We start from the raw sequence: 14,986 nt of genomic DNA on the forward strand, positions 1-14,986 counted from the left end.
AATAAGGAAATTAGTTATAATAACCTATTTTATAGCAATAGCACGTGCTTCAGAGGTGTCCAGTGACTTCTTAATATTTCATTGATAATTTTTAAAAGTTTTTGTTAATTCGTTACACTGAACAATATTTGGGAATAATCCATTTATGTTCATTTAGGTTTGGGTAGATCAGCTAAAGCGAGTCTCGATAAATCTGAGAAAATGATGAAAAGAAGTTTTGAATCCGAAGTTGCTGGAGAATTTCCAAATGCAAAAAAAATAATGAAAACATCAAATGTTGAAATAAATTAGGAAAATAAATTCGGAGATGAAATTTTACTAAAAATTGTATTGAATAATTTTTTATAATTATATATTTGAAAACAATACAAAATATGTGTTAACTCGCATTTGAAAAAATTCCCTTATTTTGTTATCATAAAGCAAGAATCTTCGTTTGAAGAAATTAAAAATGCGTTCTTTACACCGAAATGAAGCAAGTGCAAAATATGCACTCCCAGTCTATTGTGTTATCAGTCAACGAACAAATCGAACGCTAGAAGCAATTTGTGTGACCCCACACTACATTCTAAACACTTTTTTACTTGCTAATTAATTATTTTAATATTGAGATGTATTTTTTAACTTTCAGTATTTTAATTGTCACTTAATAATTGAAGTGAAGATTTCTTAATTCTTTAAATGTAGAATATGAAGAATTAATTGAGCGTTACTTTAATTACACGTTCCAAGTACCTAGGTATAAAAAGAGTTTATTTAATGTTTGTATGCAATGGCCAAATTTAAAGGGGACCATTTTTCAACACAATAGAGAGCATGTAGTGGATGAAACTCTCTAAAAATCATTCTAAAACAATTTTCAGTAAACTTGTTAAACCGACTCTGACTCTAAACTGTTAATATATTCACCTATATTATTTATTCAAAATTTATTCAGTTTATACAATTTTTTTCAAAAGTCATTAAACTTTAATTTATTAGAAAGCAGACTTCAACTTAAATGTTGGTCAATTTTATATTCTCTGCCTTGCGCTCTGTCTGTATTCATCAAATAGTTCAAACGTTCAAATTTAAAATTGTTCCGTTATTCTCTAGTAAATTTGATAGCATGACTATGACTTACGAAAAATAACAATCGTCCTTGGTAATCCACACTGGGTGAACTGCAATCTATGGTAAAAATGTTTGGGCAAGGAACTCTAAGATCTCAAAACAATTTTTTTTTCAATATTTCAATCATTTCAAAATTAAACTTTGAATATTTATCCAATAATAAAAGGAATATTAGTATATTAGAAAAGGAGAGAAAAAGAGAGCAGACAGCTGTCTCGAGAGCCTACTCAAAAATAGAGTTTTTATAACAAGAACAATGGAGAACAAGCAAATTAGGTTTATTATTAACGTAGGCAAGTAATTGGCTGACCATTCAAAAAAACACAATTTTTCACTTTAATGTGCTCTTCATGTAAATGATGGAAACATCTCACATCTGACATTTGACTAATACTGATTCTTTCAACATTTAAAAACATGTAATAGTAGGTAAATAATGATTATGCCAGATGATGAACTTTACCGAAACAGGGAATTTGTAAAAAAGTTTTTTAACACTGAAAATAACTTGTGATCAGCTAATTTAACATCAATTGTTTTTTTTGTGATACTGTGTCGTTAATAAAAAAAAAATGTCACTTATTTCAAATTGACAAAAGAGTGCATGTTTTTACCGCAAGATTGAAGAATTGTATTCTTTCATGAAAAAAACTTCATTTTCATTAGAAAGTTGATGCAATATCTATGAGGCACCCGTGATTTGAAAAGAATTGATACTATAATTATCATTTCCAAAACTTTTAAAACTTTGTCACCTAGTGAAAATTTCTTAGACGAGGCTCTGGTTTGCCATTATGACAGCAAGTTTGCCGGTAATCATTTTCAAATATGGAAGGATGAAAACGCTCGAACGCTTGTGGTGAAACTATTTTTATGTTATTCAATAACGGTTTAAATGTGTTACCTCTTCTCTTTCTTTCTCTCCCTCTTATATATATATATATATATATACATATATCCAACTACCATTAATTTATATGTATAATTATATATATATATAAATATATATATATAGATGTATATGCAAGTATATGTATATATTAATATCTTTCTATATTTATATATATATATATAATTCTCTCTCTCTCTCTCTCTCTCTCTCTCTCTCTATATATATATATATATATATATAGTTTTTTTTCGTTCTCTCTCTTTATTTCTAAATGTATTATATTATTGATATATTATTATATGTGCAAATATTATTTATATAATGCAATAATCGTTAGCGCCTCTGAGATCTTTTTAAAGGGTGCTTACAAACACACCAATAATAATAATAATATATTTCTCTTTCTCTCTCTCTCTCTTTATATACATATATATATACATATATCTATGTGTATATATATATATATTTCTCTTTCTTTCTTTTTCTCTCTTTAAATACATATTTTTCTCTCAATCTATCTTTCAAGCACATAGCATTTTAAAAATAACAGCACTGAAAAATTGCGTATAAAAAATTAGTGTAAAAATTGAAAAAATCAAAAATATCACTAAATTTCCAATAAATGGGCAATTTACAGGGCGGTGTTTTTTTATATAAAGGCTTCAAATATGTCGTGGAACCTGAACCGCCTAGGATATGTTCACCTGAATCTACCACAGTGAAGATGTATAAGTTCAAACATTACGTGTGTAAAGCACCTCCTACCTATCGAAACATGATGAAAATATTTTCGTATGGATTTTAATTGAGAGTTATCAATTTTCTGATTATCTACTTGAAGTCAATTTAAAAAAAAACATTAGATGCAACTTTTCATGGTTTGAAAAACAAACCCATAAAATATTATTGAACGAACGGTGTTCATCGGATGTTTCTATTATTAAACCTGTAAAAAATATGTATTACTTTAATAAATACAAATCTGTTTTAGATGGTGTTAAATCGATGAATTAAACTGTGGTCAGCTTATCGTCTAATACAGTTAAAAATGAAAAATAATAATTGAAATTAAATTGAGTATTGATGAAAAATAAAGTCTATTTATTAATAAAAATAAAAACGATGATGAATGAAGATGATGAGGATAAACAAGAAGTAGGCAATGATGATGAAAATAGTGATAAGGATGACGGTGATGAAGTTTTTATCGTTGGTATTGAAATTGATGGAAAACTAACATCGTGAGGCCATGTATTAATAATACAATTTTGGAAATATAATAATTCAATTTATATTGTTTCGATCGAAATCAACAGCAGACTTTAGGCTGCTAGGCATTTTTTGCGTTAATCTTTTTTTGAAAAAACTTTTCAATAATAAGCAATTTTAACAACTTTCAAAATAATGTTCTTGAATTATAATAGAACTATTTACATAAATATGACATAAAGATGAGTATCTTAATCTGTGCATGAATGCTTCCCTAGTTATTTTACATATCATCATGTGTTTTTTTATTAATGTCTATAAGTTAATTCAAACATGCTTGGCTTATTTTATAATCTTTAACTTAAAATTGAAATTGAAAAACGAAGTTATAGAAGTTTAATTTTGTTTTTTTTTAATTAATTCCATTTATTCACAAAAAAAAGTGAAAGAGTCAGCCCAGCAATAAATGCTAATAAATGTAATAAATGGCATACATTTTTTTAAATTTTAATGTAATAAAATAAATTTCTATGAATTTTTTTTGTTCGAGTAATTTTTGCGTATTTTGCATTATTGTTTTACGTATGGATGCATAAAAGCTAAATTCGGTGAAATAATCTTAGGGAAAGAAAAAGTATTTGAAAGATGGACTGAATGCATTAACGATCTTTTTGATGATATCCGTAGTGAAAAGTCTCCTATTAAAAAGACGTAGAAGGACCAATGATACTTAGATCTGAAGTTCGTGCCACTCTTTCCAAAATGAAATCAAATAAGGCGCCAGGTTCAGATGAGATAGTTGTTGAACAAATTAAATGCCTTGATGAATTCGGCATTAAAAAAGTGACAGAAATTTTGAATGAGATTTATAACAGCGGCAAAATTCCTGAAGATCTATCCAAGTCAATATTTATTGCATTGCCTAAAAATTCTAATGCAACGGAATGGAAACTACATCGAACAACCAGCTTGGTGAGTCATCTTACAAAACTTCTCATGAAAATTCTGATGATAAGAACACGAAGCAAATTCAGATCTGAAATTTCAAATGTCCAATGTGGTTTTGTAGAGGATTGTGGCACAAGAAACGCTATCTTTATGCTACGAATGATCAGTGAACGAGCGATTGAAATGAAGAAAGACTGTTTATATGTTTTTTTGATTACTTCAATGGTTGAGCATTGACGTAGATATAGAAATTGAGCTATAACATTTCTCAACGGAACCAAGCATTACAATTCAGGTTAGATTTTGATCCGAAATCGTTAAGGGTAGATTGCATTGTCAAGCGTTTTACATTATTGTTTTTTTTCCAATTCAATAACATTTGAAAAAAATTACTTAAGGAACTGTTTTTCTTTTTTTACTATTCCGACTGTTGTGTACATTATACGGTCGCTAACCAACGAACATGCAAGCTGTATTTAGTTTATTAGTTGCACCGTGGGTGGAGCTTATGGGTCTCTTTAAACTGTTGACTATAAATAAATATTGCTGGAAAAACCACTTTGCCGTCTGCATATATATATTTATATAGCTTATTTTTAGCGCGAAAATTGAGCTTTAAAAAAGTTACTTTGGAAATTAAGATCAATTTTAAAGTGCGATTCAACAATGGTTGGTTGGAGTGTTGAAAGTTCCACTTTTTCAGCTTCATATATTTTAATTTTAAATGGCGGTTAATCCATTATTTTTTAATGTGGTCCTTTTAGACTAGAGAAGGTTGTTAGAACTAGCATAGTAAATTATGTGAATATGAATTTATTTTTTATGATGCTCCAATATGGCCCTTAAAAAAAGTATAAGCACTATAAAGTTTATAGTGTTTATAAAGATAAACTATAAAAAAAAGAATTCACTGAAGTCATGTGTTCAAAATTCAAATAAACCAATATGTTAAATAATCATGTAATTATTTAATGTTCAGTGCTATCAAAACAAAAATGCTTATTTCTTTAGTTTAGTTTTGATATTTATACTACTTACTACTAACTTTTCATTGTTATTACTTTTAGATTTAATTTAATTAATTCAATGTACCATTCATTTTTTCATCTAATTACTGCTCAACAATATCCAATCATTTCCAAAGTCAAAGAAAAAAGGTTTAAGTGCAGAGGAAAAGAGAACCAAGATGATGGAATTTTTTTATGAAAAGGCAAATTATTTTGTATTTTATTATGCACAGTAGAATTATTCAATTATTATCATTGCATATTACAGAAATAATGTCTTCAAATTTTTAAATTAACTTACAAAAATGTTAAATCAAATAATGAAGGATTTAATTAATTAATTTAATGAATCACTAGCAGTTCTAGTTAGTTTCTTATATTATCATTTCACAGAAAGATTTCTTCCAGCTGAAAGAATTGGAAAAATTGTGTCAAAAGGAAAAAGGTGTTTATGCTATTTTGTTGGTCTTATTTTTTTCATCTAAGTTTGATGTTTAATGTTTAGTGTGCTATCATATTATAAAGTGGTTCAGTAATGTTTAATGATGAAGATGAACATTATTGAATCTTTTATTCTCCTCATCACTACCCATATTTAAATTATCATTGAAATTTTGTTACGAGGTATCACCTCGATGTCAGTGAAGGAAGTTCTTCAGAGTTTGGTGGACGATGGCATGGTGGACACAGACAAGATTGGGACGTCGGTTTACTTCTGGGCATTCCCAAGCAAGGCCAGTCAAAATGTAAGTTTCTAAAATTATTCAAGTTTTCCTTACATGCTTACATTGTTTTATTTACCTGCATTAATATATCATAAATATTATATTAAGTAATATATACATACAATGATAACTGTAATGTGGCAATATAAATAATGTATATATTTATGTGTGTGTATGAGTATGTGTGAATGTATGTATATATGCGTTTTTTGAATCTCTAGAGAAAAAGAAAGTTGGATGAACTGAGTGTGAAGTTGGAAGAGATGAAGAAAAAAAAGATGACATTGGAGGAATCCATCAAAGGAGCTGCTTCTGGCAGGGAACAATCTGTCAGTCACATTCAATTCAGATTTTATCTAAACTTATTTTCCTGAATATTTTATTTGCCATTATATATTTAATTTCAATTCCCACATCTGATAAGTACTAGCGTTTATTTCATGTTCTCCATGTTTTCTATATCATTCTCAGATATAAGTCTCACTTTTTTTAATTGTTTATTTTTTAAAACTTCACACACTACATTAATTAATTTATTTTTTCACTAACGTCAATCTTGAAAATTCGTTCAATTCAAAATATTGTTTACTTTTATACAAAACTCAAGAATGAAAGAGATAAAGCTCTACATGAGGTTAACGAGTTGAAATCTACGAAAGAAGAACTGTTGAAGGAGTTGGAAAAGTACAAGGAGTGTGACCCAGAAGTCATGCAACAAATGAAGGTTGAAACCACTGTAGCCAGGGAGGCAATTAACAGGTGGACAGGTAGGTGACTGTCGTGTGTTCTCAACTCCGTTGTTATCATCAGTCTCTTTATCCCCTCTACCTACCTACATACATACTCACTGCCAAAACCATACAATGTTATTAATGCAATGATGAAATCCGTATGTGATTAACCACTACTGTCCTTTATATTATCACATGCATGTTATCGCGAACGGCACATGCTTAACATTACTGAATGAACATTGCTGTCTTGGTTGAGTACCAAAACTAATTAATGCTTCTACATAATATTGGCTACAAAGACACCACAGTTTTCTGTATTGTATTGCAACAGTATTTATGATGAAATTTTTATAGAATTGAGCAGCACCGAAACACACCAAGTTTTGAGTGTAAATTTAACCTTGCTTAAACATATACTAGTAAAGACTTCACGTACGTAATCACAAAGTCATAGAAGTCATGCGTTCATTTGTCTCATCTTATTTTTTGATCATTCCAGTCTTCGGTGAATAAATTTATAATTTGAGAATGATTTAGTTATGCATCAGCCCATCATTTGCTAATCCTAAAATATGTAACAAAATTCTTAGTAGAAAATTATGAAAGAACATTTACGAACATTTCAGACAACATATTCTCCTTCAAGAGTTGGATGAAGAAGAAGTTCATGTGTGAGGAAGCCACGATAAACAAACAGTTTGAAATTCCAGAATCTCTTGACTATGTCGAATAAAATGTTTATATTAATGTGTGAATGAGTGATATATTGGTATTTATTTGTTTGCTTCAAACCTTAAGACTGCAGTGCATATTTGCATCTTCTGATTAGCGTTAAGTTGTTAAAACTGTTGATCTGGAATCGCAACCAAAAAATCAACTATCAATTCACGGCTTGAGTGCTTTTCTGTATTGTTAATGGTTCATTCAGGTTGGTAGTTGGCACTTTGCAATTGATTTTATTAGATTGTTACTAAACTCTTCATTAATTTCACTTTTATTCCGCTTGTACAAATTTTATTATTAAGTTTATTACATCGTTTAAAAAAGTTTTAGAACACGCTTTCTCAGTTAAATTTGTATTTCAACTTTCCAAGAATTGTTTCTTCCGGTAATACATGGTAAAAAAATAGTTGTGATGCCCAAAATAAGGCCAGCGTAAACATCTCCTGGTGTCTTTGTTTCTTAAAAATATTTTTGGATGCAGGTTAAAAGTGTTAACTGATATCACACAGTGTTGAATATAGATCACAAGTCACAAACACGTGTGCACGAGCAGGCTGGCTCGAACTTCTGCTTTGGTTCCATCTAAAATGCTACCTCAACTTTTTTGATCCAAAAAGTCATTGCAACATCGCCATTGTGAGTGAACCGGTCACGTGATTTGAAGGGCAGGTAGGTCACTACCGTAGCAAAATTTCATGAGTGGATCCCTGTAGGTATTCTCATGTTGCAGACTCTGCGCAAATTTGTCATTAAAATGAAATTATTGCGTTTTCTAACAATTCCTAAATGTTGGTTTAATAGATTGCAATATTTGTATTAAACAATTAAATTAAATTGATGGCAAGATTGTGTTAGCATTGCACATGTTAATTTGAAAGATTACAAACGTGAGATGATGTTCTGCATTTGGACAGACACAATTCAAAGACATCGTTGACACTAGAGAAGAGATATGGAAATGCTCGAGCGAGTCTCACGAATGTTTTGCGTAACTTCATTTTCTTTAAATAAATAACAATCATGTGAAGTTTAGTTTCAATTAAATTTAAATCTTCTCATTTGAACATTTTAATATAATAAAAATTGAGACATCTGTGTGGAATGAACATCACCTTATCTGGTTGCATGCAGCACGAAACACAGTACTCAAAAACAGCACAACAGCAATTCATCTGACAACTCTGACATGAAAATCTGACACTGGATTGAGGACAACAACCATTTGGTAGAACAGATGAACGAGAGCATACGTAACCTGAAAAGTATATATTAATTCTGTTTAGCTGCTAGTATGTAGGTGTGCATGTTAAACTGAACCTTGCTCATCTACGATCCAAGTCCAACCCTGAACTGAATTTCTGCAGACTTCTGCTGTCTCATTTCCATCTTTTGGTCCAACTTTCCAATCAATGGCTTCTAAGGATGGGGAAGGTTTTCTCAAGCCAACGTAAGCTGATCTGTTTAACTTTATTATGGTGGATTGTGAATCATTTAATTTATTTAAAATGCAGCATCTATTTGATTACCATGTTGTGTGTATTTGCTTATTATCTTACTACTGACCACAATGATTGCTGCATTAATGATAAATAAATGAACTTTGTGATGTGCACTCAAAACTTTGGGACAGACATAAAAATATACATGACACTAAAAATTGAAAGAAGGATAATAAAATATAAAATCTACCAAAATGCAGTTTTTTAATAGAAATGTAATTACATAATTTTATGAAAAAATAAAACAAACAGTAAACTATTTACAAATGCTATAAATATTTTCCTTTGACTACTGGTTGTAGGAGCTCTACAAAGCTATATAAAAAGATATTATGAATTCTACTATGTAATGTTTACTGTACTTTTGGCTAATTAGATTGACATTAAACTAAAATATAAAAATTATAGTTGTCATGCATTGTTGTGCACACCACACATGCACGTAGCACTGTTGTTTAACTAAAATTATAACTGATATCAAACTTCATTATAGATACTGTACATTCTTCTTAACCTAACCTTACCTTAATTACAGTTTTTTAGTTATACTTCAGTTGTTTATTAATGCATGCATTTTAATTTTTCAATTTAAAGCATGAAGAATGATGACACTTTGACTTATATTTACTAACATTATTATCGATTAGAACATTAGATTATCCATAATAATGATAATTTAATTTTTAGGGAGACTTATCAATTGGCAATTAATTAACCATCAATTGATTATAAAAATAAGTATTGTACTGACTCATTGTACTTATAACCACTAAGTACTTTAAAATTAGACACCAAAATATCAGGCATTTTAATGTAATTAATTACTAACAATTATAATTCAAAATAAAATTAATTAAATAAAATTAAATTTTAATTGAATTAAGAATTTATGAAAACAAAACACGTGACATGATTGAAAGTTCAGAAACTATTGTCTAATCTAATCATTTAAATTTAATTTAATTAATTAATCTAATTAATCACAAATCTAATTTATTTAATAATAATATTAAATAAGATGAAATATAAATCAAAAAGCTTACTATTCTTATTATTATGTTTGCAATGAAATAGACAAGTGAAAATAGAAATACGGCGGTCAAGACAGAACGTTTTCTCAATATTCGTATGCCAATCATTTATCTTCAATTTAGTTGTATTTATTTATTAGTTAAATAAATACAGAATTAAAAAACACGACCTAATAAATACGAAATTAGCTCGATATCTAGCATAATCAAAAGAACCTTAAACCATGGTTTTGATAGTACAAAATGGTCTTCTATGCTTTCGTTTCCAAGGCAACCAAAAATGTTTTAATGTTCCGCTGATTGTTGATTCACTTTATATAAACAGTCAATATAATAAAGAAGAAATGAAATGTTGAAGAAATCCAGGAAAGAGAGTGTGAAGAAGCCCGTTGTAAATGTTATAGAGGAGAAAAAAATTCTCGATTATTCGTTTCTCAAATTAACATCTTTGACCGGTTAGTAGGCTGTTAGTTAGCTTAGCTCTGTTATCTGTTTAACTGTTTCGTTCGATTTTTTTTCATTTTTATTATAATTATATTCATGTTAGAAATGTCGAAATAATTTTTTACTCTTTAATAACTTTCAGAACTGCCATATGAGATTCCGAGGAATGTGAAGAGCAGTGCATTCCAGGTGAAACATTCCGCAACCATCCTGAAACTGAATAACAATCTTCTCGAAGGTGTATTGTCGTTCATGGAACACTTGAATGCAGTGATTGTTAAACCGGAACTTCTCGTCTGGATTGATTTGTCGTGCAATTCAATTCCAAAAATTGAAGATGTGAGTGTCTTGTTTACTTTTACGTTACTAAATGCAGATTAAAATTGTTAGCCTTGTTAAATTAACTTCACTTGTTTGTTCTATCGTTCTATTACTTTTTTTGAGTTTTTATCAAAATTTAATAACACTTTCATCTGAATTTTTCAGGCGTTTGAAAATTTCACGGAACTGCAAATATTATTGTTGCATGGTAATAAGATTGAAGACAGGCAAGATGTCCTCAATCTCCTCAAATGTAAAAAATTGATCAAGCTGACTTTGCACGGAAACCCCATTGAAAGTTCCAAGGTACTTGGTCTGATGTTTATCAAATGCTTTTATATTTATAACTTTTTATTATTATTCTGTTACAGCATGCCAGGCAGTTGTATAAAATGGTAACGAAAAAAAAAATTAATAAATAAATAAAAAACGGAGAAAAAATGTTTAAACATGAAAAGTATTTAAAATAAAATAAAGTAATGATATAAAAAACTTTAGAACACGCTTATAAAAAAGCAAATTAATAAATTAATTTGCTAATGGATTAGAAAATGATTTGGTGAGTTAGTGAGGTGATTGATAAGTGGGAAGAAAACTAGATTGATTAAACGATAAAGTTTTATTGAGTGCTAATATGTTGGAAGTGTCTTGTGATGAAGGTCTTATCCTGATATGTTGATTGAGTGGCGACTTGATAGTTACGCTTGCGTTGACGAAGGTTGTGTGTAGCAGTTTAGATTGTAGATTGTAGTAGAAGATGGACGACGTGGTTGTTGTTATTTTCTACTTTTTTGAACAGTCTTGAATCGAGTGTGTTGAATATCTGAGTGACGGTAGGATATGATGCAGGTAGATAGTTGAAGCGGATTAGTTTTTTGATGAAAGATTTTAGTTGCTGAAGTTGTTGCTGTGTTGCTAAACCAGACCAGGAGGAAGCTGCATATTTGATGCGTGAGATGATGAGTGATTCAGTGATGTCGAATAATTTGATGCCTCTGAGATAACGTGAGCAAAGTGTTTTGAGTGCGCGAAGTTTTTGTAAACATTTTGTGATGATGTGATTGATGTGAGGTGCTTCATTAAGTGTGGAGGTGAATGTGATGCCTAATAGCTCCTCAGTTTATACTTTTTCTTCTTTAATGAAAGTGAATTTTCATTTAATTTATGCAGAACTATAAATACTTTGTGATAGCGAACGTTCCCCAGTTGAAAAGTTTCGACATGAGCACAATTTCTAGACTTGATCTCATCTCAGCAGATGCAATTTTTCCTAACGATAGATTGAAGAAAATCATCAATCAACGATTCTTCCCTTGCTCACAAAAATAATTTTTTTACTTCTTCATTTCAGCATATAGTTATATTATATATTTTTGTTATATGATAAATTTTTTATTTTGCATTTCAACATTTTAAATTTACGTATATTTTTATCTTGAACTTTGTCCCTAAATATTTTGCAAAATTTTTTGATTAAAATGTAAAAAAAAATTTGGAAGGCAGGAGAAAAAAAATTAAAATCTTATTATTTTCAATACTTTCAATATCTTTAGTTTTACAGTTAGCTGACTGCAAGAGCAATTTTAAAAAGTTGCTTAGTTTTTCCAACAACATCAATTTTTGCTACTTCTGTATATGTGTGTGTGTGTGTGTGGCGTAAGATGAAAAATTGTTATTCTCACTAGAGCCCGAAGCAGAGAATTTCTAATTTAATAATTGAAACAACATCGGCCAGAACAACGAGCACAAAATGAATGACGATGCGGAACTGAAACAAGCTATTTATTAATTTAATATTTACGAAGATGTTATGTTATATGTTGGACCTACTAAAAAATATTTAGTTATGTTAATTTGTATATACGTGTGTGTCGTATGTGTATTGTATAGTGATAATAACACTTGTATTAAGTTTCAAAGATAGATACTCTTTACATATACAGGATCAATCGCCGCAACTTGATACGATCGAAGGAGAAAGAATTTTCATATATATTTCTTACATATCTTTTTTAGGATACATAAGGAGAGAAGTAAAATATTTTATACGGAAGCAATAAAAGATTTGTGGTTAATGAAAAATGAACCATCCTCCAAACATGTGTTCACTCATTTCTTATATAATGTGTTGCACTTTAAGACACTGGCACATTTGCATAATATTTCAACATAGTTTTTTTGTTTTGGTGTCATATGAATCCTAACCATGGATATATATAATAGATATGGCAAATCTCATATATATATATATATATATATATATATATTTACAATATTCTATAAATTCTACCGAATGTTTGGCGTTAATATTCATAAATTCTACATTCGGTAGAATTTATAGAATATTGTAAAAATTATGGTCTATTACCAACATATATATATATATATATATATATATATATATATATATATATATATATATATATATATATATATATAATTTCTCTATTGCCCATTTCTTTTTCAAGAAGTTTACCTTTAAGTACTACATTATCGCTTGTCAACAAACGTTTCATTTGTTTCTGTTAGTTAGGTTATTTGCGTGATGGCCAATGGACACGTGAATGATTTTTTTCCAAATCTTGCGGCTGACGACGACGACAACAATGTCACGGAGATAGAGAGTTTGTGTCTCAACTGCTATGAGCAGGTTGTTTTTTTAAGATCTTCATTGAATCATTCACCATTCATTCATTTTATATTTTTATTCATTGATTATTCTGCATTGGCATTTTCAAAATGCCATTTTGTATTTTCATTTTTTAGATTTACTTGTTTATTATAGATATACTTATATATAATAATATATCTGATGTATTATTAATTTATAATGAGTAAATCTAAAAAAATAAGTGAATCACAACCACATCCATCACAATCAATATTCAATCATCATCATTAGCTATTTAAATTTAATTATTAATTAAATTAATATTATTAATATTATTATTAATATTAACTGATTAACCATTAAAACAACATCATTTTTATGAAAATTAAAATAGCAATTAAAAAATATGAATAAATTAATTTATATACATTACTTAATTAATGGTTAATGAAAATTTTATTATCTTAATTTTGAATAGTAATTTGTATTATTTTATTTTATAATTTTAAAAATATTACAGTCATGTTTTTTGAAAAATTGAGTTGGTTATTTTTAATATATGTACTCTACTAATATATACTATATTTTAAAATATAATATGCTTTATAACAATAAATCAGAATTGTCTTTGTTTTTTTTTATAATTATAATAATTGTTGAACAAAATTAAAGTTATTTTAAAAACTGTTATAACATATGACAACAAATGTTATATTAACGTTTGGTTCTTAACTCACTGCATTGTACTAATCAGGGAACTACGAGGTTAATGTTAACTCGGATTCCGTTCTTCCGAGAAGTCATCATATCCTCATTCTCATGTGACCACTGTAATCACAGTGACACTGGAGTTCAGTCCGGGGGCACAGTTCAAGTTAAAGGGGTCAAGTTCAATCTGAAGGTCACGTCTGTCAAGGTAGACTATCACCCTATTTTTATTAAATAATTTAAAATATCATTATTCAGATGTTTATCCATTGGTTAATGCATTAGGTAATTTCTTTTAAATAATTTACCAGTTTTTAATTTTTGTATAGCGAGGGACACCGAACTTGTACCGCTACTAAATATTTTACAGGATCTTAACAGGCAAGTTATCAAATCTGAATACTGTGTGTTGAAGATACCCGAACTGGATTTTGAACAGCCTGCATCAAGAAAAGGAGGTCTATTGATGTTTTTTTTGTGTTTACGATGTCTATGGTGTTTATATTTTATGTCTATGTTTATTATACTGTGTAGTTTAATATTGTTAACTTTTTTTTCATGCATTATCATATATTATTTATTTGATCTCTGGTTTGATTATATATTTTTATTCTTTTAAAAATGCATTTGTACATTTGTAACTACTCGTAACTAAAAATATTGTAAATTAATTAATTAATCAATGGATGAAATCAGACATAACAAATGTCGAAGGCCTCCTTGATTCTGTCGTCAACGGTCTGATGTTCTTGCAAGAGGAGAGAAGGGTCTGTGTGTCTCATTTATATTTTTGTTTCCATCTTTGTTTACTTGTTTTGTTTTTATCTTTGTTTATTTTATTTATATCTTTGTTTATTCTATTTATATTTTTGTTTATTCTATTTATATCTTTGTTTATTTTATTTATATCATTATTTTTATATATTTTTTTGGTTTATCTTATACTTATATATATATATATATATATATATATATATATATATATATATATATATATATATATATAATCTTAATGTATCTG

General features: G+C 28.6%; 4 protein-coding genes across 4 annotated transcripts in view; 3 read left to right on the forward strand and 1 right to left on the reverse strand.

Annotated features, from left to right (window-relative positions):
* Nucleotides 1–5,306: 5,306 nt before the first annotated feature.
* On the forward strand, nt 5,307–7,361 carry HELRODRAFT_85168 (hypothetical protein; the record flags this gene model as incomplete). Its single annotated transcript, XM_009025843.1, has 6 exons — nt 5,307–5,384; nt 5,563–5,614; nt 5,794–5,915; nt 6,116–6,223; nt 6,502–6,661; nt 7,255–7,361. Coding segments are annotated over 6 exons (627 nt in total), but the record flags the coding sequence as incomplete, so codon positions are not given.
* A 639-nt stretch (nt 7,362–8,000) lies between these two features.
* On the reverse strand, nt 8,001–9,989 carry HELRODRAFT_157537 (hypothetical protein; the record flags this gene model as incomplete). Its single annotated transcript, XM_009025993.1, has 7 exons — nt 8,001–8,084; nt 8,239–8,352; nt 8,464–8,606; nt 8,669–8,767; nt 8,951–8,970; nt 9,370–9,374; nt 9,894–9,989. 7 exons carry the CDS (start codon nt 9,987–9,989, stop codon nt 8,001–8,003), a joined length of 561 nt encoding a protein of 186 aa, XP_009024241.1.
* Nucleotides 9,990–10,230: 241 nt separating this feature from the next.
* HELRODRAFT_177855 (hypothetical protein) lies at nt 10,231–11,975 on the forward strand (the record flags this gene model as incomplete). Its single annotated transcript, XM_009025994.1, has 4 exons — nt 10,231–10,336; nt 10,468–10,664; nt 10,812–10,952; nt 11,817–11,975. The coding sequence occupies 4 exons, from the start codon at nt 10,231–10,233 to the stop codon at nt 11,973–11,975; spliced, it is 603 nt and encodes a 200-aa protein (XP_009024242.1).
* Nucleotides 11,976–13,174: 1,199 nt separating this feature from the next.
* The window catches only part of HELRODRAFT_114138 (hypothetical protein), a 6,152-nt gene continuing 4,340 nt past the window's right edge, over nt 13,175–14,986 (forward strand). The window contains exons 1-4 of the mRNA XM_009025995.1: nt 13,175–13,296; nt 14,012–14,173; nt 14,336–14,423; nt 14,662–14,732. Of these exons, the coding sequence (XP_009024243.1) occupies nt 13,192–13,296; nt 14,012–14,173; nt 14,336–14,423; nt 14,662–14,732 (426 nt within the window). The 5' untranslated portion in view covers nt 13,175–13,191. The remainder of the gene's footprint in view (nt 13,297–14,011; nt 14,174–14,335; nt 14,424–14,661; nt 14,733–14,986) is intronic.

This window comes from Helobdella robusta, assembly GCF_000326865.2.
Source record: "Helobdella robusta unplaced genomic scaffold HELROscaffold_44, whole genome shotgun sequence".
NCBI lineage: Eukaryota > Metazoa > Annelida > Clitellata > Rhynchobdellida > Glossiphoniidae > Helobdella > Helobdella robusta.